General features: G+C 41.1%; 1 protein-coding gene across 2 annotated transcripts; it reads right to left on the reverse strand.

Moving 5' to 3' along the window:
• Positions 1-428: 428 nt before the first annotated feature.
• LOC134404435 (complement factor H-like) lies at positions 429-23034 on the reverse strand. 2 transcript variants are annotated; one of them, XM_063135124.1, is made up of 9 exons: positions 22883-23034; positions 17164-17343; positions 15589-15768; positions 12583-12759; positions 10798-10986; positions 9039-9215; positions 5839-6030; positions 1499-1584; positions 429-825 (listed from the first exon to the last, which is right to left on the reverse strand). In XM_063135124.1, exons 1-8 carry the CDS (start codon positions 22941-22943, stop codon positions 1520-1522), a joined length of 1221 nt encoding a protein of 406 aa, XP_062991194.1. In that variant the 5' UTR covers positions 22944-23034; the 3' UTR covers positions 429-825; positions 1499-1519. The 2 variants fall into 2 exon arrangements, with proteins under 2 accessions (XP_062991194.1, XP_062991200.1); XM_063135130.1 differs by lacking the exon at positions 1499-1584.
• Between the last annotated feature and the right edge of the window lie 749 nt (positions 23035-23783).

Raw genomic sequence — 23783 nt, forward strand, 5'->3', positions numbered from 1 at the left:
GGCCTTATAAGCCCCTTCCAACTCTACTATTCTTTGATTCTATGATTCTTTTGCTGCCAAGAATTTCAGTGGCACAACTGCCACACAGGCCATACTAGGTGGCAGTGGGTGGGGGATCATGCAGGCCATGAGACATGTATCACCCACCCCAGAACTATACTCTCCCTTCACCTCCCATAGTATCCTCTTCCAACTCCATTTTTATTGGGAGGAAAACTGAATTTCAAGAGGAACTAACAAGGAAGTCCTAATCTTTTGTTCTTTGCTAGAAACAAGGCATATTTTAAAAATGTGGATTATGCCGTTTCATAGCAATTTACAATTGTTTCCCATCTGTGTTCATTAATTCATACCACTGAGTACCATGAGATTCTGGACATGTGTCATTTCAGTATATATGCATAATTACACGCATGTATGCTATGATGTGCATTTTGCAAATATTTTCTTTAATGAGCATAAAACCCTTGCAGCCAAAAGTAATTCCATTGCAATTATACAAATCCAGTATTATTTAGGGCAGGGCAGAAGGTAGAAGGTAGATCTCCAAATACTTTGGACATCAAGTCCCATCAACTGTTAGAAGTTGGTTAGTCCAATGTTTGTAGCCATTTTTAACTTCAGCCATAATAAGGGTTGCAGATGTAGCTTCTCTAAAAATGGATTTTCAATTTTGGTTGATGATCCATTGTGAGCAGCTGCATATACCAAGGAAAACATAAGTTGAAGCAGCAGCAACTTTTGGTAATATTAGTGAGAAGTGATCAACGATTTTTGAAGACCATATGTGGGTTGAAAACGTCCACTATACTCATCTTATACTTCCTATAAAATACAAAGTAAAGAATTAGAAAATAAAGTTACGAACATTGATTTTGAGTAACTATTTTCTTTGTAAATTCCTCTGATCTGCAACAGAAAGCTGTTTGACTATATCATGTTAAACTGGTTCAGTACACAAGCAATAGTTTGTGACTATTAGGGATATATATCTGCTTTGGATGAAGTCCAAAAACAGAAGAAAGAAAACATGTAACAAAACAGCATATTCTACTCATCACCTATTTTTCTTAATCTTAGCTTTTTGCCTGCACTTGGGACTAGTGAATGCCTATTCTGTTTTACCTTTTTCGTTTTTCTTTGCTACCTGCCATTCTATTAGAAGGCAGCAATGCCAAGTAATTTCCATCAACCACAAAGTCACCATTAGCAAATTAAAAAATCTACTATTTGAAAAAGAAGACCAGTAGTTATTGTTCTTTCAATATATTGAAAGAATCAGCAGCCAATTCCTTTCCCTGAGAGTGAGCACCCAAACAACTAATGTTTACACTAGTTAAAATGAATAGTGTGGAAGATTCCCAACATGATAATCACCACAGAAAGAGGCAAGATTTATTACAAAATCTTCACTCTCTTTCTAAGGACAGTTTCTATCACTTCCAGTTCCATCGATAAAGTTTACACATAATGTGGAGTTTGGAATATATTTCCACACCTCTTTTGCACCAGTCCTGAATTAATAATCTTTCAAATGATCCGAGATGGAAGTTGGTAGACGTCCAAATGACTCGTAGTTTGTTTCTGCAAGGAGCAAGAAATTCAGTTTGTACTGTATTTTAAATAAATACTAACCCAGGGATTTGCTGTACTGACGAAGGCCTTAGCTAGACCTAAGGTTTATCCCAGGATCGTCTCGGGGTCATCCCTGTTCATGTAAATGACATACAGGATATCCTGGGAACAGGCAGGGACGACCCCGGGATAAACCTTAGGTCTAGCTAAGGCCTCTGTCCTTTCTCTTCTAAAACCAAATGGTATACTTAGGAATTGTAGTTAGATTCTGTTATTCTAATCTTGTGGCTGTCATGAACCATGATTTTAAGTGAGTCAGCAAACATATAATATAAAGAAAAACTACATCCCCTTTCTTAGTCAGCTGCTACAGGGTTTTACCATAATTCTAGCTTTCTTCCCATCCCACAAAACCCCAGAGCCAGCTTTTTCCTCTTAGCTATAACAGAAGAGTTTACTTCTAGTGGGATACTAAGCAGGTAGAGGAGAAGCACTCATGGGAGCAAACATTCATTTTTGTAATGAATTCTCCCAACTTAGGAGGTTCTTATTTGTGCCCCACAATAAAAATGCTAAAAAGCACCCAACTGTTGCCATGTCAAAATGTAAAATGTGCAGTTTATTGAGTGAATAGGAGTCGCCATTTATCATTCATTGTTCCAAGATTGACATGAACACAGGAAATGACTGATAGCCGACATGAGGGGGGAAAATGTTGACCATTCTGGGGCCTTGAAAAAAACCTAAGGTAGTGTTGAAATGGAGTTAGAATCTATGTTACTTCTGAAGAAGACTTTTGAAACAGGCTACACCACCATTTCTATGACTTACACATTTTTGGAATGTGTATTTTGATCATTCAATCCTGTTTCATCGTATTTTAGTGCTGCTTTTGAATATTTTTACTTTTATTTAATAAACTGCATGCTTTACAGTGTCACATTACAACAGTTGGGTGCTTTTAGCATTTATATTATGCTCCTCCCCCACAAACACACTTTTCGGTTCTTCTACGTGACCTATTTTAGTCCCTTGCAATAATTTGCTATAATTATAGATATCAAAATCTTCCACATTTTGAGTTAACCAGATTCAAAAGTATTGAATTCCCTTCCACCCCATCAGTTACATTGCACATTACCCTCTAATTAAGAAACAGTGATTGTAAGCCTATGCGGCAGGGTCTTGCTATTTACTGTTTTACTCTGTACAGCACCATGTACATTGATGGTGCTATATAAATAAATAATAATAATAATAATAATAAATCACGTCTGAGAAGAATCCAAAACAAGCAGGAACTCTCATTTCTGGAGCTCTGCCATTGCCAACCAGCCTTTTTCCAGAAACTAGTGTTTCTACTTGTTTTGAGATTTCCCAAAGAAGCGCTAGATCAGCAAGAGAGTAAGCACCCCATTGGATTCTTCCCGTTACTCGTTTATATTTAGGAGTACCCTATCATACCACCCTTTTGGTTACAAGTTTTCTTATGCATTCATTTTGTTCCAGAAAATTCACTGACTTTTCCAGAAATTCATGCAGTGTTAAATTACATCCTCACAATGTGGAAGTTAAGAGGCAGCCAACAAAACTCAGACTTGCAAGACTTCATGGTCAAAAAGAGGGTTGGACACCAAGGTTTGAAGGATAAATGTCCACCATCCATCATTCACTAGACCAAGGACCCTCTTGGTCTCTCCATATTGTAACACATATCCTATCATCATCAATTCCTCTTGGACACTCACTCAGAGATTTGGACAGCATATACCAATGTATGCACCTAAATATTTCTTGTCTTTGCTCTGACATTGTTGACTGTTCTTGTTTTCAATTATTTTCGGTTGTTAAAAAAATAAGATATGGTGGTGGTGTTCTTCAGCTGGCAGAGAGGAGCTCCACTGATGTGGGGAATTCCACTTCTACAGTGACCCTCACTATGCCCTCCAAGAGGTCAGCAACAGAAAGCTTCCTTTGGCAGTATTCACATTAGCACTAGGGTGTGTAAAGCACAAAATGAGGCATTTAACCTATTTACATCAAACCTGTTTATGTTGATTATGTTATATTCATCACCTATGCTGATTACACTATTTTGCTTTTATACCTGGTTAAGCCATTTATCTTACTTAAATTGCTCATGCTGTTTGTTGTTGTTTATTCGTTCAGTCGTTTCCGACTCTTCGTGACTTCATGGACCAGCCCACGCCAGAGCTTTCTGTCGGCCGTCGCCACCCCTAGCTCCCCCAAGGTCAAGTCTGTCTCCTGCAGGATATCATCCATCCATCTTGCCCTTGGTCGGCCCCTCTTCCTTTTGCCTTCCACTTTCCCTAGCATCAGCCTCTTCTCCAGGGTATCCTGTCTTCTCATTATGTGGCCAAAGTACTTCAGTTTTGCCTTTAATACCATTCCCTCAAGTGAGCAGTCTGGCTTTATTTCCTGGAGTATGGACTGGTTTGATCTTCTTGCAGTCCAAGGCACTCTCAGAATTTTCCTCCAACACCACAGTTCAAAAGCATCTATCTTCCTTCACTCAGCTTTCCTTATGGTCCAGCTCTCGCAGCCATAGGTTACTACGGGGAATACCATTGCTTTAACTATGCGGACCTTTGTTGTCAGTGTGGTGTCTCTGCTCTTAACTATTTTATCAAGATTTGTCATTGCTCTCCTCCCAAGAAGTAAACGTCTTCTGATTTCGTATATTTATGCTAGATATATTGTAATTGGAAACATGACTTGTGTTGTGACAAGAAGGGTAAGCTTTTCAAGGATAAAATTGCTCATATTCTTTCTGACCTGTATACCATCTTTGACACAGTTCCAGAGGAAATGTCCAGAGGACTTTCTGGTTTGGTCTGATCTTCTGGGATCAGGTTCAGTTGTTTAGAACATAAGAACTTAAGAAGAGCCCTGCTGGATCTGACCAAAGGTCCATCGAGTCCAGCACTCTGTTCACACAGTGGCCAACCAGCCGTCAGCCAGGGATGTGCCATATCAGCACCTTCCTGCCCATTTCCCCCTGCAACTGGTATATATAGGCTTACTGCCTCTTGATACTAGAGGTAGCATCTCATGCAAATGTTCCAATCTGAAGATGTGTACAAAGTGCCTAGAGAAGTCTAACCAACCATTTGACTTCTTAGCCTTGACCATCGTAACTGCTGACATGAAGCCCAAGGGGACTGACCAGCTGGGTCCAAGAATGTATTAATCTCTCACTAAGAGTGGGAGAGTTCCCTTAATCTCCTATCAAGAGACGGATGGCACCCAACTGCTTCAAAGGAGGCATCCATAAGACCACTTCTTAACAAAGCCAGTAACTAAACAAGAATTGGTTTTATCTTATTCTTCAAACTAACTTAAAAAAATTAAAATAAAAAGCTTTTGGTTCAAGAGCAGGAATATGATACCATGCCATTTGACTAGCAACAGCATATGAGTCCCCCACCCCCAATTTGAATCATTCTCCCATCACTGTATTTTTCATTAAGAATGGGCAGTATTTTATCAATGAGAGGAAAGCTAGCAAATAATGAGGTGGAAAAGCTAGTACGCCCTTCCATGAGGTGGCCATGGAAATGGTGATGTTAAAGATATGAGTTGTTCTATGGATCTAAGAAGATTAGATACTGCATGAACTGAAGGGAAACCATAGAAGAAGGGGCTTTTCAAATCTCAAAGTGGTTATAGTTAAAGGTTCATGGAGTCCAGGTCCAGGCCCGATTCAAAGTGCTGGTATTAGCATTTAAAGCCCTAAACAGCTTGGGGCCAGGCTATCTGAAGGAACGCCTCCTCCCGTATGTACCTGCCTGGACCCTAAGGTCATCCTCAGGGGTCCTTCTCCGCGAGCCCCTGCCAAAGGAAGTGAGGCAGGTGGCTACCAGGAGGAGGGCCTTCTCGGCTGTGTAATGAGCTCCCTAAAGAGGTTCACTTGGCCTACATTATATGCTTTTAGACGCCAGGTGAAGACCTTTTTATTCTCCCAGCATTTTAACAGTCTATAAGTAAATTTTAACTTGGTGTTTTAAATTTGTAATTTTGCATTGCTGCTGTTTTTATCTGGCTGAGCTTTTATTTTGAATTTTATATTATGGTTTTATACTGTTGTTTTATACTTGGAATGTTTTTTAATTTTTGTGAACCGCCCAGAGAGCTCCGGCTGTTGGGTGGTATAGAAATGTAATAAATAAATAAATAAATAAATAAACAAACAAATATTTAAATAACCCAAGTGGAATTTGTCAGATTTAAAAGCAGATTAACCTGGGAGACACGATGGCAGATCTATGTGTCCATCCACACAGGTCCTTTCAGCTAAACTTCTTGCCGTGGCATATCCTTCCTTGCACTGGAATTCCAGTGTACTGTTATGTGGAATCACAGTCGAATGGCTTCGGCCCAAAGACCAAAGGATGTGGTTGGCATCCAACAGATCCTTTAAGATCATACAGGGTGCTAAAGGGGGAGAGAAAAGGGATAGGTATTAATTTATTACGCTTGGTTTAGCCTCTTTTTATCCTGCAAGATTACAGGCCATCCAGTCTTCACCACATCAATGGGAGGAAATTAATGCAACATCAAGGGCTCATTGTGGCTGAAGTATAGGCATAGTTACTCAGACACATATTCTATTATTATTTAAAATATTAAATATAGAGTTGAAAAACAGATCATTATATGTCCGTGTTAATGACAGAAATAGTGTTAATGTCACAAATCACAAAATTCAATTCAGCCCAAAGTACATCTCTGCTCCTCGTTCACGAGAAATGTGCTCATTTCCATTGAAGTTTCATTTCTTAGAAGACGCATTGAATGCCAGCATTATGTTCAACCGATGTTATTTATTTTTATTTATGGGGATTTATACACTGGGGCTAGATCTACACCAAGCAGGATATGACACTTTGAAAATGTTTTGAAAACTGTACATGGAGTGTGTCCTGGGCCCCAACGGTTGTCAAAACTGTTATAAATCATTTTAAAGCAATAGTGTAGATCCTGCCTGGTTTTGAAGGATTTATGGTGAAGGGAGCTCCCAAAATGTGAAGAGTCCATCAGAATTATGAACCACTGACAAATTTAGCTGATGTTGGTTGTTCTTGAACTTTCACTTTAGCGGGTTTTAAGGGCTTCTCCCCACCAGGCTTTTTATGCTGCAATTTATCAGGGTTTTTACTTCTGGATTCATTGAGGGATTGAGATTAGCTCCATATATGTGCTGACCCATGCTTCCCCCCACCCCCTGGACTTCCTTTGTCTACAAGTTCTCCATGTTTCGGAATTCTATTTAACTCCTTGGCTGTTGGCCTATGGAGTCCCTCAGGGTTCTGTTCTGTCCCCCATGCTATTCAACATATATATGAAAATGTTGGGAGAAGCTGTCTGGAGTTTTGGGGTGGGGTGCCACCAGTACGCTAATAACACCCAACTCTACCACTCCTTTCCACCCAATTCCAAGGAAGCTCTTTCTGTGCTAAACCCATGTTTGTTGGCAGTAATGGACTGGATGAGGGCAAACAAATTGAAGCTTAATCCAGACAAGACAGAGGTCCACCTGGTCAGTCGAAAAGCAGATCAGGGAATAGGGATTCAGCTTGTGTTAGATGGGGTTTCACTCCCCCTGAAGACACAGGTTCACAGCTTGGGTGTACTTTTGTATTCAGCCCTGAGCCTGGATGCCCAGATTTCAATGGTGGCCAGGAGTGCATTTGCACAGTTAAAGCTAATGCGCCAGCTGCGCCCGTTCCTAGAGGTGTCGGACCTGGCCATGGTGACAATAATAATAATAATAATAATAATAATAATAATAATAATAATAATAATAATATATTTCTTACTCGCCTCTCCACTTGGATCGAGGCGGGAAACAACAGTGAATATAAAACACATTAAAAACTGATTAAAAACATAGCATACTGTACATGATTAAAGCATCCTAAAAACATTATGAAATTTCACTGGAACGGCCTGCCGGAATAGATCAGTCTTTATTGCTTTTTTAAATGCTAAAAGACTGTCAAATTGATGAATCTCGTCCGGCAGGCCATTCCACTGGCTGCCTTAGTTATATCCCAATTGGATTACTGTAATGAGCTCTATGTGGGGCTGCCTTTGAAGGCTGTTTGGAAACTTCAGTTGGTTCAAAGAGCTGCAGTCAGAGTGTTGTCTGGGGCTGGTTACAGGGAGCAAATAACTCCCCTGTTACAACAGCTCCACTGGCTTCCGGCCTGTTTCAAAGTGCTGGTTATCACCTATAAAGCTCTATATGGCTTGGTTTCAGGTTATCTGAAAGACCGTATTCTCCCTTATGAGCCTGCCTGTACTCTGAGATCTTCAGGGGAGGCCCTTCTCTCAGTCACACCACCATCACAGGCGCGCCTGGTGGGAACCCGGGATAGGGCCGTCTAGTGGCTGCTCCAGGGCTCTGGAACTGGTTCCCTCCTTGATGTGCTTTCAGAGGCAGACAAAAACGTTCTTGTTCTGGCAAGCCTTTCATTAATAAATCTGGACCTCCGTCTATGCCTAGAACTTTTTAAATTGTCATGTATTTTAAAGGTTTAAATGTTTAAATATTGGAATGTATTTAATATATTTTTTAACTTTTGTGTATTTCTATTTATAGGTTTTAACTGTATGTGTTTTAATTTTGAAACGCTGCCCTGAGGCCCAGCATTGGGCAAAAGGCGGGACATAATAATAATAATAATAATAATAATAATAATAATAATAATAATGATGATGATGATGTTTCATTATACAGCCACCAGATGGCACTGTGATATAGCAGGACTGCGCAATTACACACAGCTATTAAAGCAAATTAACATTTACTATTACATTATCCCTAATCTTTTTAAAATTGGTATAAAGGCCAGAAATCATAAGAGTTGCCCTCCTAGAGGTTAGTGACATTGTGTAAAAGACCCACAAACTTCCATGAGTGACCAATCACAAGAGTGAAATAAAGCCTCAGGTAGAAATGTCCTCATTTAAAGAGGCCTGCTATGTACTCCTGGAAATAACTAGGATCATTTTGCTATGCAAATACTAATCTTTGCTGAAAGCTGATGCCACATTACAAATCAGTATCTTAACTGGGGCCTTAGCGAGACCTAAGGTTTATCCCGGGATCGTCCCGGGGTCATCCCTGTTCATGTAAATGACACACAGGGGATCCCGGGAGCAGGCAGAGACGACCACGGGACGAGGCCCGGAATTCACATGATGAGACTGCAAAACCATATTATTTGCTGAGCCACAAAGTAAGGCTCAGATGTTTCGTAAAAACAGTGAGTCATTTGGCAACTGTAGACAGACATGATCACCACCTCATATGCTTGCTCCCTGGTCCTTGCACATGCTACAAATTTTGCAGGGTGAAGAAACCTTTTAAAGTTATCCTAGATATTATTCACTCCTGTTTTAAACTTGCAACAAGCACACAAAACATGCCATCTTACCTAAACACTTCGGTAGAGGTCCCCACTTTTGCCTAGAGCACTTTACCTCTCCGGATCCTTCCAAGACATATCCAGGGTTGCACTCGAACGTTGCCGCACCATATGACTCATCACCACCTCCGATCGCATGACCTCTTAGAAGCCTTCCGAAATCAATGTTAGGTGGGCTGGCACACACTAGAATGTGAATTTTCATCAATATTATGAACAATCAAAAACCAAAACCATAATTGCATCAAATTTTGTGAACTGCCCAGAGAGCTTCGGCTGTATATAAACGTAATAAAATAAATAAATAAATTTAATTGTTTCCAAGATTACTTTGTTGTTGTTATCTGATAAATTGCTTACTGTTTACAAAGGTGTTGCCAATAGATTGTGTTATCATTTCTGGTTATTTATTCATGCCCTGCTCATGCTCCAGTTTTATTTCCTTTGCTAATTCTGTATGAAGGTCCCTGAAGCCCCTGCCTATTTTGCAAAGCTTCTTCGTATGTCAAAAACCTGCTGAAGCTGTTTCACCAGGGGCCAAACTGGGGAGAATGAATGAAATGAACAGGTTCACCATGCCAACACTGCTTTCTATTTTATTCAGGGTCATTTTGTATCCCCAGATATAAGAACCCTGCTGAATATGAAAAACAGCCAAAGACTAAACAATCATTGACCTTCTTGGAATCCTCAAATTAACTTTTTTTAAAGCTGCCTTTGGCTCAGTTGCAGAAATATGACAGCTAGTTATATAACCATGTTATTCAACAAGTAACAGCAATCAAGTGAATCTCCCCAAATTTGAAGCATTCATCTCTATCATGGTACGTTCATCACAAATGAGCAGCGTTTTATCAATGGAAGAAAAGCTAGCAAAGAATAGGGTGGAAAAGATCATCCATCCCTCATGAGCAGAGCATCTATAAAAATACATTAGTGTAACACTTATTACTAGAGATCGACCTGACCGATTTTGCTCATTGATTTTTATACTAAAGCCTGAGCAGTGTAGACGCGCAGAATATTTTGAAAGTTGAAAACAGTTCAAAGCTCAAGCTTTAATAGCAAAAGAGAATGTTTATTTGCTCTGCGCCATACAGTCCCCTATTGCTCTGTAATCCCATGCTGTCTTATATACTCCATGTCAAACAGCGCTAATCTCACATCTTGTGTTTTTTTGCTTCAAATTTAAAGAAATCCTAAATTATATTTTAAAAAGCAGCATCTCACCACCACCACCACCACCCACACACTTTTTCAGGGTTCATTCTGTACGGGACAGATTTTGCTCATTTTTGTTTTGTTTTCACCTTTAAAAAACAGGTGCCAGTTTTGTATATCAGCTCCCATGGCAACAGAGGCTTTACACCAGCACAAGTAAGGGCATGAGGCAAAGTCTTGAGATCTGAATCAAGGAGCTGCTTCTATACAGTTTTTGTATTTTATGAACAAGCCATAGTGAACTACAGTGGAGGCTGGTGTCTTTCATTTTGGCGGGGTTGCAATTCCATTCTGGATTTCGTTCAGAATGAACCAGAACTCTAAAGGACCTATCCAAGGTGATTAACTCTATCCCTCCCCCATCAGTTCTGCACTTTGGATAGCCCCTGGATGTTTCTGACAGTATCGAAGAATAAAATCACAGCTCCCTCAAAATTGGAGCCTCCACTAGTGAACACCTTTTAATACCTCAATGTAGGATAGTCAGCAGTTCATTGTGTATTTAAATAACCCAAGAGGAGTTTGTCAGTATCAAAAGCAAATTAACCTGTATAACATGTTGGCAGATCTATGTGCCCATCAACACAGGTGCTGACTGCAGAAGGGATAAAAGCATTGCTTTGCCCGCATATGAGTTCCACTGTATCGTTATGCTGAATTGCGTGTGAATGTCTTCTGTAGCCAGGCAAAAACAAGTCTTTGTTATCCAGCTGTTCCTTTGTGATAATGCAGGGTGCTAAAAGGAGAGACAAAGAGCATCTTCACACAGGGGGAAATCACATTTGCTTGCCGTCACTTCTCCGCCCATGCGTTTGTCCCTTTTGAAAGTAGAATTAAACAATGTGCATGCCATCCATTTGGTGGGCCGTTTTGATCAAGCTGCTTCTCCTGCACACAGCAGGAGATAGCAGCAATTTCCATCTGTATTTTAAGTCGGACTTACTTTTTGTGGCGCACAGAAGGCAAGATGGGAGGCAGGCGATGTCGTGAGAGGGACCCGGGAAAATCCGTGGTTGCCCAGAAATGTGGGTAAAGTAAAATGCTCATCTGATGGAGCTCAAAAGGTCAGGTACAGTTATCATACCTAAGGTGCCCTCTTGATTAAGGCAGTGCAGTCTTAATCAAATCAGCGGGGGCGGGGGGGACACCAGTAAGACCTTAAGGAGTTTATTGTGACTGAAGCACAGGCATCATTACACCGACATGTCATTTTAATTATGTTAAACTTTAAATGTGTTACTGAAAAGCAGGACATTATGACACTGTTGATGATTCTGTCAATGAAAATTCTATTCCATTTCTTTGTTTGCTTATTTATTATGTTTTAACCTACCCAGTAACAAATGTTATTTGTTAAAAAAAAAAAGAGGGGGGATTTAAATGCCATAGAATCAGTTAAAATATAAAATAAGATCTGGGCTCTAGTCCCCCACTTGGCCATGTGGCTTACTACATGACTTCGGGCTAGTCACTGACTCTCAGGCTAACCTACCTCACAGGGTTGTGATAAGGATAATATTGAGACAAGGACAGTGTAAGCCAGCTTGAGTTTCTTGCAAGGGGGAAAAGGGCAGGAAAAGTTGAGGATGATAGCTGAGGATCCAGGGAGGGAGAGGGAAAATGAGTCTACCAGCTCCATTCTTGCTGTTCTTGTTCCAGTTGTTCTCTAAATATGGAGGGTGATTGTGTGCAGTGGACACCCTCCTCTTTCTACAGAAACACTCCTTGGGATTTCAGAATGCTGACATTGGACATAACGCAAGCATGCCCACGACAGGTCTCCTGTCAGCATTCTGACTGTGGGAAGTGAGACAAGAGTGAGGTCATTTTGAGAGCTGAGGGAGTCATTGTGGCTGACAGAACAGTGGTGAAGAGAGGGAGTGATCAGAAATGGTTTTTACAATGTCCAAACTGTGCTTGCTAATAACTGCATACAGCAGTACTATTCTTTGATCTTTCAAGCCCAAGTACAGGAATGGAGGATGGAACACCTGAGAAAAGCAAAGATCACCGACAATTTCTCTATCCTGTATTGCTTCATGAAGCATCTAAACCTTACTTTGTTGCTAGAGAAACCCTCCCATACATTTACCTGCTTTTTGCTTACATTTACATCTGGCAGGACTGCAACACAATAAGGTCCAAATGTTTCATAAAAACAGTGAGTCATTTGGCAACTGTACACAGACATGATCTCCACCTGAGATGCTCAGTCTCTGGACTTTTCACATGCTATAAATTTTGCAGGGTGAAGAAACCTTTTAAAGTTACCCTAGGTATTATCGATTGTTGTTTTAAACATGCAGCAAGCAAACAAAACATGCCATCTTACCCAAACACTTTGGTAAACGTCCCCACTGTTGGTGACGGCACTCTACTTCTTTGGATCCTTCCAAGACATATCCAGGGTTGCACTCGAATGTTGCTGCACCATATGACTCATCTCCACCTCCGACCGCATGAGCTCTTAGAAGCCTTCCGAAATCAATGTTAGGTAGGCTGGCACACACTAGAACATGAATTTTCATCAACGTTATAAACAATCACAAACCAAAACTATAATTGTCTGAAATTTAACTCTGTTTCCAGGATTACTTCATTGTTGTTATCTGATAAATTGCTTATTGTTTACAAAGGTGTTGCCAATAGATTGTGTTATCATTTCTGGTTATTTATTCATGCCCTGCTCAAGCTCCTGTTTTATTTCCTTTGCTAATTCTGTATGAGGGCCCCTGAAACTCCTGACTATTTTGCACAGTTTCTTAGTATGTCAAAAACCTGCTAAAGCTGTTTCACCAGGGGCCAAATGGGGGGAATGAATGATATGAACAGGTTCACCATGGCATTTTGAGACTACTCTCACCTCTCTGCGTCGTGCAGGTCGCGTGCTATATTTTTTAAAAAATCGGATCAACAAACAGGGACAGCGCGGCTCAAACGGCGGTTTTCGGCTTTTCGCCCATAGGATTGCATTGAGGGAAAGAACCAGGGATAACTGGGTTGATTTTTAAGCTATCGTTCTGAAAATTCTTGTGCACAGAGAGTCGTGGATGAGGTCATTTTGAGACTACTCTCACCTCTCTGCGTGGTGCGGGTCGCGCGCTAGAATTTTTTAAATAATCGGCGGGAAAAACACCTTTTTCAAAGGGCTGAGGGGCAGAGTCAGCTCCCGGTCATGATCACATGATCCCAAAGTTAGAGGAGGGCATAGGCAAAACGAGTAACTTGGGATTCTGGGAAACTTCTCTTTCTTCATCTGAATGGACTTTTCCCAGTGTTTTTAAACACAGTAGCCCCACCAAATGCACAAACACAACCTGAAATCATATACTAAGCCAAGAATAAGAGAGCACTGCTACCCACCCTAACTTTGGGGAACAACTGAAAAGATGTGGTGCAAGGGGATGAGCTCCCCTAGCGCATCTCATCATGGACGTGCCCCCACTCTCTCCTGTACTGGAAGGCCATCAGAGCCTTCCAAAGAGAGTAAAACGGTGGAGCAATGCCTATCATGAGTCGAAGTGAGCGTTTACTTCTTAGTGGTGGAGCAATGCCTATTATGAGTTGAAGTGAGCGTTTACTTCTCAGAGCTCTTGGTGAAGCAATGGCTTTCTTGAGTTGAACTGGCAGCTGCTTCCCTCTCCCCCGGGCACGTCCCCCTATTACTGGTAAAAGACAGATATAGCCTTTTTTTTAAAAGTTCTTCTTGTTGTTTATTCAGCAACACTGCTGCTTTTAATTCCACCCCTCCTTCGTTTATTTATTTATTTATTTATTCCATTTTATATGCATTACTGGCTTATCCTTGGCTCACTTCCTTATGCCCCCAGAAATGTCTGCTGCCTGTCTGCCTGCCTTCCCTCTCTCCTCCCCTGCCCGCCTTGCAGGGATGTTGTGTGTGTCTGGCTTTGACTCAGGGGAGAAGTCCTTCCTGCGCTCACTTGGAGTTTTGGAAGTTCCAAATCCATTTTTCAAGTGTGGAAGAAGATTCATAGGTTTATCTCTACTCCCCAATTCATGGCATGTTGGGATTTCCTTTGAAATGGCCCCATTGAGAGGTCTGCAGGTTTAAGCCCCACCAAAAAACAGGGGATGATGGGACTGCCTTGAGTCTTGGTGTGCGGCGTATGTATCCCTGGATAAGCTGTCATGGTGGTGAGTTTGAGGATTTTTTTTAACGTGCAAATTGACGGAGCTATGGAAAGGGGTGTGAATGGGGTGCCTGATTTTCAAAAATTCCCCAAAAATCAGGGGATGATGGGATTGCCTTGAAACTTGGCGTCCGTGTGGACACATGGATAAGCTATCATGGTGCCGAGTTTGAGGTTTCTAACATGCAAATTGACAGAGCTATGGAAAGGGGTGTGAATGGGGTGCCCGATTTTCAAAAATTCCCCAAAAATCAGGGGATAATGGGATTGCCTTCAAACTTGGCGTCCATGTGTACACATGAATAAGCTATCATGGTGGTGAGTTTGAGGTTTCTAACATGCAAATTGACAGAGCTATGGAAAGGGGTGTGAATGGGGTGCTCGATTTTCAAAAATTCCCCAAAAATCAGGGGATGATGGGATTGGCTTGAAACTTGGCATGCGTGTGTATACCCCCATGAGGTGTCATGGTGCCAAACATGAGGTTTCTAACTTGAAGAGAAAAAAAGTTGTTTACTTTTTTAGCTTTCAATGCAACCCTATTGGGGGGGGAAACGGAGCTCCGATCCGGATCCGGAGCTCCGAGCGGAGCGGAGCGGAAGTGGGCAGAGCGGGGGCGGGGCGAAGCGGCCCGCTCCAAAAATCATGGATCTGCAAGTGAAGCGGAGCGGGGGGTCCGTGCACACCCCTAATATGAACAGGTTCACCATGACAACACTGCTTCTAGCATAGTGCTTTCAACTTTATTCAGGATCATTTTGTATCCCCAGATATGAGACACCTATTGAATATGGGAAACAGTCAAAGGCCAGATCTACACCAAGCAGGATACGACAATTTGAAAATGGTTTGAAAACTGTAAATGGAGTGTGTCCTGAGCCCTTACCATTGTCACTACTATTATAAAGCACTGTTGTAGATCCTGCCAAAGACTAAACAATCATTGGTTTTCTCTGATTCTTCGGATTAACTTTTTTTAGGCTGTTGGCTCAGCTGCAGAAATATGACAGCTAATTAATCTAATCGTGTTATTCAACAAGTAACAACAGTCATGTGAATCTCCCTGAATCTGAGCCACCAGCCACCACTACGGAACAGGCTTTAACACCTCAATGTGGAGTAGTCACCAGTTCATTGTGTATTTAAGTAACCCAAGAGGAATTTGTCAGAATTAAAAGCAGATTAACCTGGGGAACAAGATGGCAGATCTATGTGCCCATCAACGCAGGTCCTGACCACAGAAGGTCTGGTCCCACCGCATGTGAATTCCACTGTACTGTTATGTTGAATCACGCGTGAATATCTTCTATAGCCAGGCAAAAACAAGTGTTTGTCATCCAGCTGTTCCTTTGTGATAATGCAGGGTGCTAAAAGGAGAGAGAAAAGGTTAGGTATTGTTATTATACTTAATGTACTCTCTTTTTACCCTGCAATGTTACAGGCAGTGCAGCCTGAACCAAATCAGTGGAGAAGAAAATGAGTAAGACCTCATGGGGCTGAAACTAAGCATTGTTACGCAAAAATGTCATGTTAATTAGTTTCAATATTTAATGTGGTGCTGAGAAACAGGGAATTAATATGACAGTATTAATAATATTTTGTACAGTATGGGGTTAGGGTGAGATACTCTAATACCCTCCTCTTTACCCGTTCTCTTTCAATTACAGTAGTAGTATAAGCTGCCTTGATAACTTATTTGATGGTGGGTTATGAATCGTAGGTTTTAGCTAGTCCTAAGGTTTATCCCAGGATTGTCCCGGGGTCATCCCTGTGCATCTAAATGACACACAGCAGATCCCGGGAACAGGCAGGGACGACCCCGGGATAAACCTTAGGTCTAGCTAAGGCCTCTATCATCAATAAAATACAATCTATAAATCTATAAATCTTTATACAATCTATAAATACATTTTAACTCTGTGTTTTAAATTTGTAATTTTGCATTGCTGCTGTTTTTATCTGGTTGAGCTTTTATATTGTATTTTATATTATGGTTTTATACTGTTGTTTTATACTTTGAATGGTTTTAATTTTTGTGAACCGCCCAGAGAGCTCTGGCTATTGGGCGGTATAGAAATGTAATAAATAAATAAATAAATAAATAAATAAATAGTAAAATCTCTTCTCCTTAAGAAGCTTTCTTGGACAATCATGTCTGCAATATTCCTTAGCAATTTCATCTCAGCCAACAGCTATTTCAGACATATGTACCATCTGTCACACTTTATCTAGTTCAAAGGGTTGTAGGTTTGTCCCTTCTCTACTTTCTTGCAAATAATCTCTTCGGTCTTGCCCAATCCCCTTTCTGGAAAGCACAGCCAGTGGCACGCTGCCTACAATTCGACTGAATTAACTGTGATAGTACAGATACTGATGCTGCACCAGGTAATGACACATGTTCTAGCTGATCCAAGGCTTCCTTCGCACAGCAATCCTCCCCTGTTTGGGACAACAGCATCAGTAGAATGCAGGAAACCCCTTCTTCTCTGACTGTATAGCCCATTCAACCATTAACTCTTAACATATACTGCAGTATGAGTAAAAAAAAAAAAAAATCGTCTCATCCCCGGTATGGAGAGGCTTCATTTGTCATGCATATAGGAGTATTCTCAGATGTCTAGTAACTCTAGACATCTCCAGGCAGCTCAAACTTGGTCCGTAGGCCCTTGATATGTTTTAAAGTGCTTTTAAATTTTGCAGTGTGAAGCAACTTTTTAACTTATCCTAGACATTATCCAAGCAAACAAAATATGCCGACATACCCAAACACTTTGGTAGAGGTCCCCACTTTTCATGGTAAGTGCACTTTACTTCTTCAGATCCTTCCAAGAAATATCCAGGGAGGCACTCGATAGTTCCTACAGCATGTGAGTCTTCTCCACCTCCAACTCCATGAGCTTTTACAAGCTTTCCGAAATCAACTTCAACTTCTTTGGCACACTCTACAATGTTATTTTTCATCAATATAATGAGCAATCATAGATGGGGTCTCTAGATTTCCATATATCTAATGTTGCACACAATGGCAGCCATAAAGGACCGTTTTCACAAATTAGAGGCCTCTGATAAAGGGGACAGATGTGTGTCTGTATAAATGCCTCGTTGTACAAATGTGTGTGTTGTTGTGTGTGAATGCCTTGTGATTTATCTGTGTGTCTGTATTTCTTGGGCCTTGTGTGTGTGCTTTTGTGTAGACTGTGTTATTCAATTTCCACCACCCCCTTCCCCAGATACAGTGGGCACTCATGATTTCAAAGTCAGTTCATTTAATTTCCTTCTCTGTGCAATATGGGTTATTGTTGGAATGAAAGAATGGGGTTTCAAAGGAGTGCTTTCACATGGATTATTATTACCATGGTTGTTACAACATGCAGAAAGATAGATTTTGAATGTTCTGAGAACTAACTATTATTATTTTATTTATTTATTTATTTATTTATTTATTTATTTATTTATATAGCACCAGCAGTGTACATGGTGCTGTACAGAGTAAAACAATAAAATAGCAAAACCCCGCCGCATAGGCTTACATTCTAATAGAATCATAATAAAACAATAAGAAGGGGAAGAGAATGCACCAAACAGGCACAGGGTGGAGTAAAACTAACAGTATAAAAGTAAGATCAAAATCAAGTTTTAAAAGCTTTAGAAAAAAGAAAAGTCTTTAGCTGAGCTTTAAAAACCGCGATTGAACTTGTATTTTGCAAATGTTCTGGAAGAGCATTCCAGGAGTAAGGGGCAGCAGAAGAAAATGGATGAAGGCGAGCAAGGGAAGTAGAGACCCTTGGGCAGGTAAGAAACATGGCATCAAGACAAAGAGTGTTGAGAAGTATGTCAGTGAGGATAAAAGAGAATTATTACAAGATTTTATGGGGGTGGTATCTAACCCCAGTGCTATTAAATAAAATAAATAAGCTGTATTCAGCAAATTGCTGGAGAGGATGTAAAGAAAAAGGAACATATTTACATATGTGGTGGGAATGTGTATTTGTTCAAAAACTGTGGAAAATGGTGTTTAAAGAGATAAATGATGTAGTGGGAATGAAGATCAAAGAGACACCTACAGTGGCATTGCTATCATTATATGGAGATTTAAAATGTAATAAAGAAACAAAAGAATTGATAACGAATTTGTTGACAGCAGCAAGGTTGATCATATCTAGGAACTGGAAGGTGCAAGGAGATTATCAAATAATCTCTTCTCTCTGGTATAAAGAGATTTGGGATATTGCTATAAATGATAAATTGACATGTAATATAAAAGTAAGAAGAGGGATAACAAAAATGAATGATTTTGAGGGAATTTGGAATTAGTTCCTAGAATATGTATTATCTAAGGGGAGTGGAAAACCATCTCCAGAAGAATCAATGAGATTTTGGAAACAAGAATAGATCCCGGGGTTGGGGGTGCACTTTATGTTATGCAATGATGTAAAAGCATTAAATTAGAAATGTTATAAGGTTATTCAATTTATGTATTGTGTTTTTTCCTTTTGTTTTTGTGTTGTTGTGATTATTGTAGTATTGTATTAGTGTATTGTTAAATACATTTTTTTTTAAAAAAATTAAGAAACATGGCATCAGTGAAGAGCATGAGCAGGGCAATAGTGTGAGATGAGAGAGGAAAGATAGGAAGGAGCTAGACTGTGAAAAGCTTTGTAGGTCAACAGGAGGAGTTTATATTGGATTCTGAGGTGAATTGGAAGCCAATGAAGAGATTTCAGAAGTGGAGTAACATGGTCAGAGCGGTGAGCCAAGAAGATAACCTTAGCAGCAGAGTGGTGAACAGAAACCAATGAACTGATGTGAGAAGAAGGAAGGCCAGTGAGAAGAAGGTTGCAGTAGTCCAACCGAGAAATAACCAGTGCATGAACAAGCGTCTTGGCAGAAGAGACAGACAAAGATGGATCAAAACCTGGCAATATTATACAGGAAAAAACGACAGGATTTAGCTACTGCTTCAATATGAGGAATAAAGGAGCGCGAGGAGTCAAGTGCAAGAAGTCTATAGGTGTTATACTCGTATCATTGGGAGGGAGGGTAATATATGGCATCAATGTAGTGTAGTTCAGAGTTGTTATCCAGTTGGCTAGTAGTTTGGGCTGGTTTTGTTTTAAGGGAAATGCAGTGAGTTGGGAATAGGGCTGTGAAGTATTCCATGAAAAGAAGGATACATATCTTCATTTCCTTCATTAAATTTACTTTTCACCTCATTATTTAAAAGCCCCCCCATACACCATATATACCGTGCAAAAAACTGAAAATCCCCATAGTACCCCATGTATCTGATAAAGTGGGCTACAGTCCACAAAAGCTCATGCCACAATAGATTTGTCAGGCCTTAGCTAGAGCTAAGGATTATCCCAGGCAAATGGAGGGGTCGTCCCTTCCTGCTCCCGGGATCCCCTGCGCATCATTTGGATGCACAGGGGTGATCCTGGGATGATCCCGCAATATAGGCCTGATCTAGCCATGGCCCAAGTCTTTAAGGTGCCATAAGATCTTTGTTGCTTTTGCTACTAATAACATATTTTTGAGTTGATGTACATGCAGCAGATAGAGGCATATGGGTGGGGCATATGAGAAGCAAGGGAGCGTTTTTCAAATGTTGAATATTTAATATAGTTATAAGAGTTGGTGTCAGTCTGCAGTTTCCCTCCCCAGAGTCCATATAAGATAAAATATCCAAGTGAAGTACAGGCTGCTTCCCAACTTTAGTGCACATGCATGTAATAATGCAACGCACAGGTGGCCCTTTTACATGCTAGGGAAGCTTGTAATAAACGCTGCGTAAGACAATTGTTTTTCTAGTATACAATTATTTATTACATTTATGTCTTGCCTTTCCTCACCTGTCAGGCAGGATGGGCTGAGAAATAGTGAATGGCCCAGATCACTCTATGAGAAATCATAGAATCATAGAAAAGCAGAGTTGGAAGGGGCCTACAAGGCCATCGAGTCCAACCCCCTGCTCAATGCAGGAATCCACCCTAAAGCATCCCTGACAGATGGTTGTCCAGATGCTTCTTGAATGCCTCTAGTGTGGGAGAGCCCACAACCTCCCTAGGTAACTGATTCCATTGTCGTACTGCTCTAACAGGAAGTTTTTCCTGATGTCCAGCTGGAATCTGGCTTCCTTTAACTTGAGCCCGTTATTCTGTGTCCTGCACTCTGGGAGGATCAAGAAGAGATCCTGGCCCTCCTCTGTGTGACAACCTTTTAAGTATTTGAAGAGTGCTATCATGTCTCCCCTCAATCTTCTCTTCTCCAGACTAAACATGCCCAGTTCTTTCAGTCTCTCTTCATAGGGCTTTGTTTCCAGACCCCTGATCATCCTGGTTGCCGTCCTCTGAACACGCTCCAGCTTGTCTGCGTCCTTCTTGAATTGTGGAGGTGGGAGGTGTTAGCTGGTCCTCCTCATGCAGCAAAATGTCCTGGGCCAGCACTGGCTGCATACATGTTTGTCCTATTTGGCTGTTGCATCCAACTGAATCATTGAGTCAGTCTATCTCTTTTTCTTGTGTGTGTGTGTGTGTGTGTGTGTGTGTGAGAGAGAGAGAGAGAGAGAGAGAGAGAGAGAGAGAGAGAGAGTGTGCGTGTGTGTGTGTGTGTGTGTGTGTGAGAGAGAGAGAGAGAGAGAGAATGTGTGTTTATGTTTTCTGTGTCAGTGTGCTGTATGCTATCAAAGGTAGGGTGACCATATGAAAAGGAGGACAGGGTTCCTGTATCTTTCACAGTTGCATAGAAAAGGGAATTTCAGCAGGTGTCATTTGTATATATGGAGAACCTGGTGAAATTCCCTCTTCATCACCGCAGTTAAAGCTGCAGGAGCTATACTAGAGTGACCAGATTTTTAAAAAAGGGCAGGGCACCTGCAGCTTTAACTGTTGTGATGAAGAGGAAATTTCCCCAGGTTCCCCATATATACAAATGACACCTGCTGAAATGTCTTTTTCAATACAATAGTTAAAGATACAGGAGCCCTGTCCTCCTTATCATATGGTCACCCTAATCAAAGAGGAAGCTTGTCTTTGTACTTAAGTTTTCTATCATGGAAGAGATATAAGTCATTTGCTTCCAAGGCAGCATGGGAGATGATTTATACTAGAATATGTAGTGAATTATTATTATTATTATTATTATTATTATTATTATTATTGCATTATTATTGTACATTGTTGACTTTGGATATCTGGGGGTGGTTGTGGTTGTGTGGACATGATTGTTGTGTGTGAATTCAGTATTTTGGGTAGAATAGGAGGATCACTACAGATGGCTACCATGGGGCCCATCGTGGTCTTGAGCTGGCCTTAGCTGTGTGGCTCTGAGAATATCACCATTAGCATTTAATATCGAGAGTCCACATGGTTCTGAGAGGGCAGTGGATGTCTGGGCATCCAGCCCTTGTGGACCCACACCTGAGTGCTCACAAGCCTCAGGTATGGGTCTGCCCTGGCTTCCAGGTTGCATTCTCCCTCCCCCCGTGTCCCCCCCCTGGGTTAATGGCAGCTGCCATTAATGAAGTGGGGGGGAAATACGCAATTTCCCCAAGGCTGGGGAAATCATGTATTTTTCATGTATAGAGGGGAGGGAGAAAATATATGATCCCCCCAGTCTTGGGGAAACTGCATGTTTCTTCCCCACCCCCCAGCCGATGGAGGCTTTAAAGGGAGCCTTGCACTAAGAGGACCTTTAATGCCCCAATTTGTGCAGGGGGGAGGGAAAGTGCACATTCCAGGGCCTCCAGAACATGTGCAATTACCCCTGTCCATGATAATGGCATGGCCAAGGGAAATTGCACACTTTCTGGAGATCTGCTAAGTGTGCTTTGCCGATGGCTCAGGGAGACTCAGGAGCCTCCCAAGTGCTCAGCAAAGGCTTGCACAGCCCGTTTCATTGAGGCAAAGGCCTCATCCGCCACAACCCCAGTGACCTGGATCGCAAGCAGATTCTCCTGGGAAACAGGCATTCAGGGAAAGTCATGGCAGGCCTATCCAGTGGAATTTTAGGATGCTTTTAGTATATTTTTTAGGATGTTTTAACAACGTATACTATGTTTTGAATCAGTATTTTATGTATTTTGTACTTACTGTTGTTCCCCGCCTCAATCAAAATGGAGAGGCAGGTAAGAAATTATTATTATTATTATTATTATTATTATTATTATTATTATTATTATTATTATCCCTGAGCAACTGTTTCCCAGCAGAATCAACTGACTCTGCTGTGAAGTGGGTGTGCAGGGATGATGCTCCCTGCAAAATGGTTTCTCAAGTCCTGAGATGGTTGGAGCCAAAGTGGCGCTATTTTAACGGCACCACTGGGGGCACTCCAAGTTGTGCAGAATGACCATTGTTTCACACATGTGAGGCAGAATGACGGCTCGAAACAGATGGAAAAAAACAATGACTTGAGTAGCTAACAACCATTTCTCCAGGGTTGTTCTTTTTAAATAATAATAATAATAATCTTATATCTTACCATTATCAGAAGTACAGCATTTCCATAGAAGCAAAAGAGAAATATACCTCAGCCAGCTCATCGTAATATTTCAGGTAGTTTGTAGTTGCTGTGTTGTACACAGTCCTCACTCTCAGCTACTAATTGCTGTAGGGAGGTCAGCACTACTAATACCTTCCCTGCACTCTGGTATCACCCCCAACTCTACGCAGTAGTTAATTATTAGCTACCATGTTTGAAGAGTGATTTCTTTGATTGGTGTAAAACTTGGGAGGTAGACAAAATATTGAAATAAGGCTTTTCTGTTGAAACTTTCTGTTGGTTTTGTGGCATAATTCTGGCAGCAAAATTCTGGCAGATCAGCAAAATTCCATTTTCCATGGAAAAACAGCTGTATTTCCAATCACTATGAGCCAAGTTTATCTCATGTCATGGCCATATCAGACACCACTCACCTAAGTGGGGCAAGAAGCTAACAGTGCAATCCTATGCATTGCCATTCAAACCCAAGCCCCAACGAGTTCAGTGAGATGTACTCTTGGGCATAGGTGAGCACAGAACATTTCATTAGGGTGTGCACCTAGGGATTGTTTTTTAAAGGAGAACATTTATTGCATATTTAATCACAAAGGACATTATTTTTATTCATTTATTTATTAAACACCATAGACATTATTTTTTAAACACCGTAGACTCCGCATTTGGCTTGCCTGACCACAGGAGGGCACAGCATTGGTGGCTCTTTGTGGTGACACCACCCGGAGGAGAGGCTTAGGAGGTGATATTAGCCATCGTGGTCCTTCCTCCTGGCCTTTCTGAAATGTGGCTCCTGGCAGAGAGGCTCCCAGCAGAGCAATAGGAGGACCATTCTTGCTACATCTGGATCCCTACTCAATGTCCCCCTCAGTTTGGTGCTTATTGC

The sequence above is a fragment of the Elgaria multicarinata genome, chromosome 1 (assembly GCF_023053635.1).
Source record: "Elgaria multicarinata webbii isolate HBS135686 ecotype San Diego chromosome 1, rElgMul1.1.pri, whole genome shotgun sequence".
NCBI classification, from domain to species: Eukaryota; Metazoa; Chordata; class Lepidosauria; order Squamata; family Anguidae; genus Elgaria; species Elgaria multicarinata.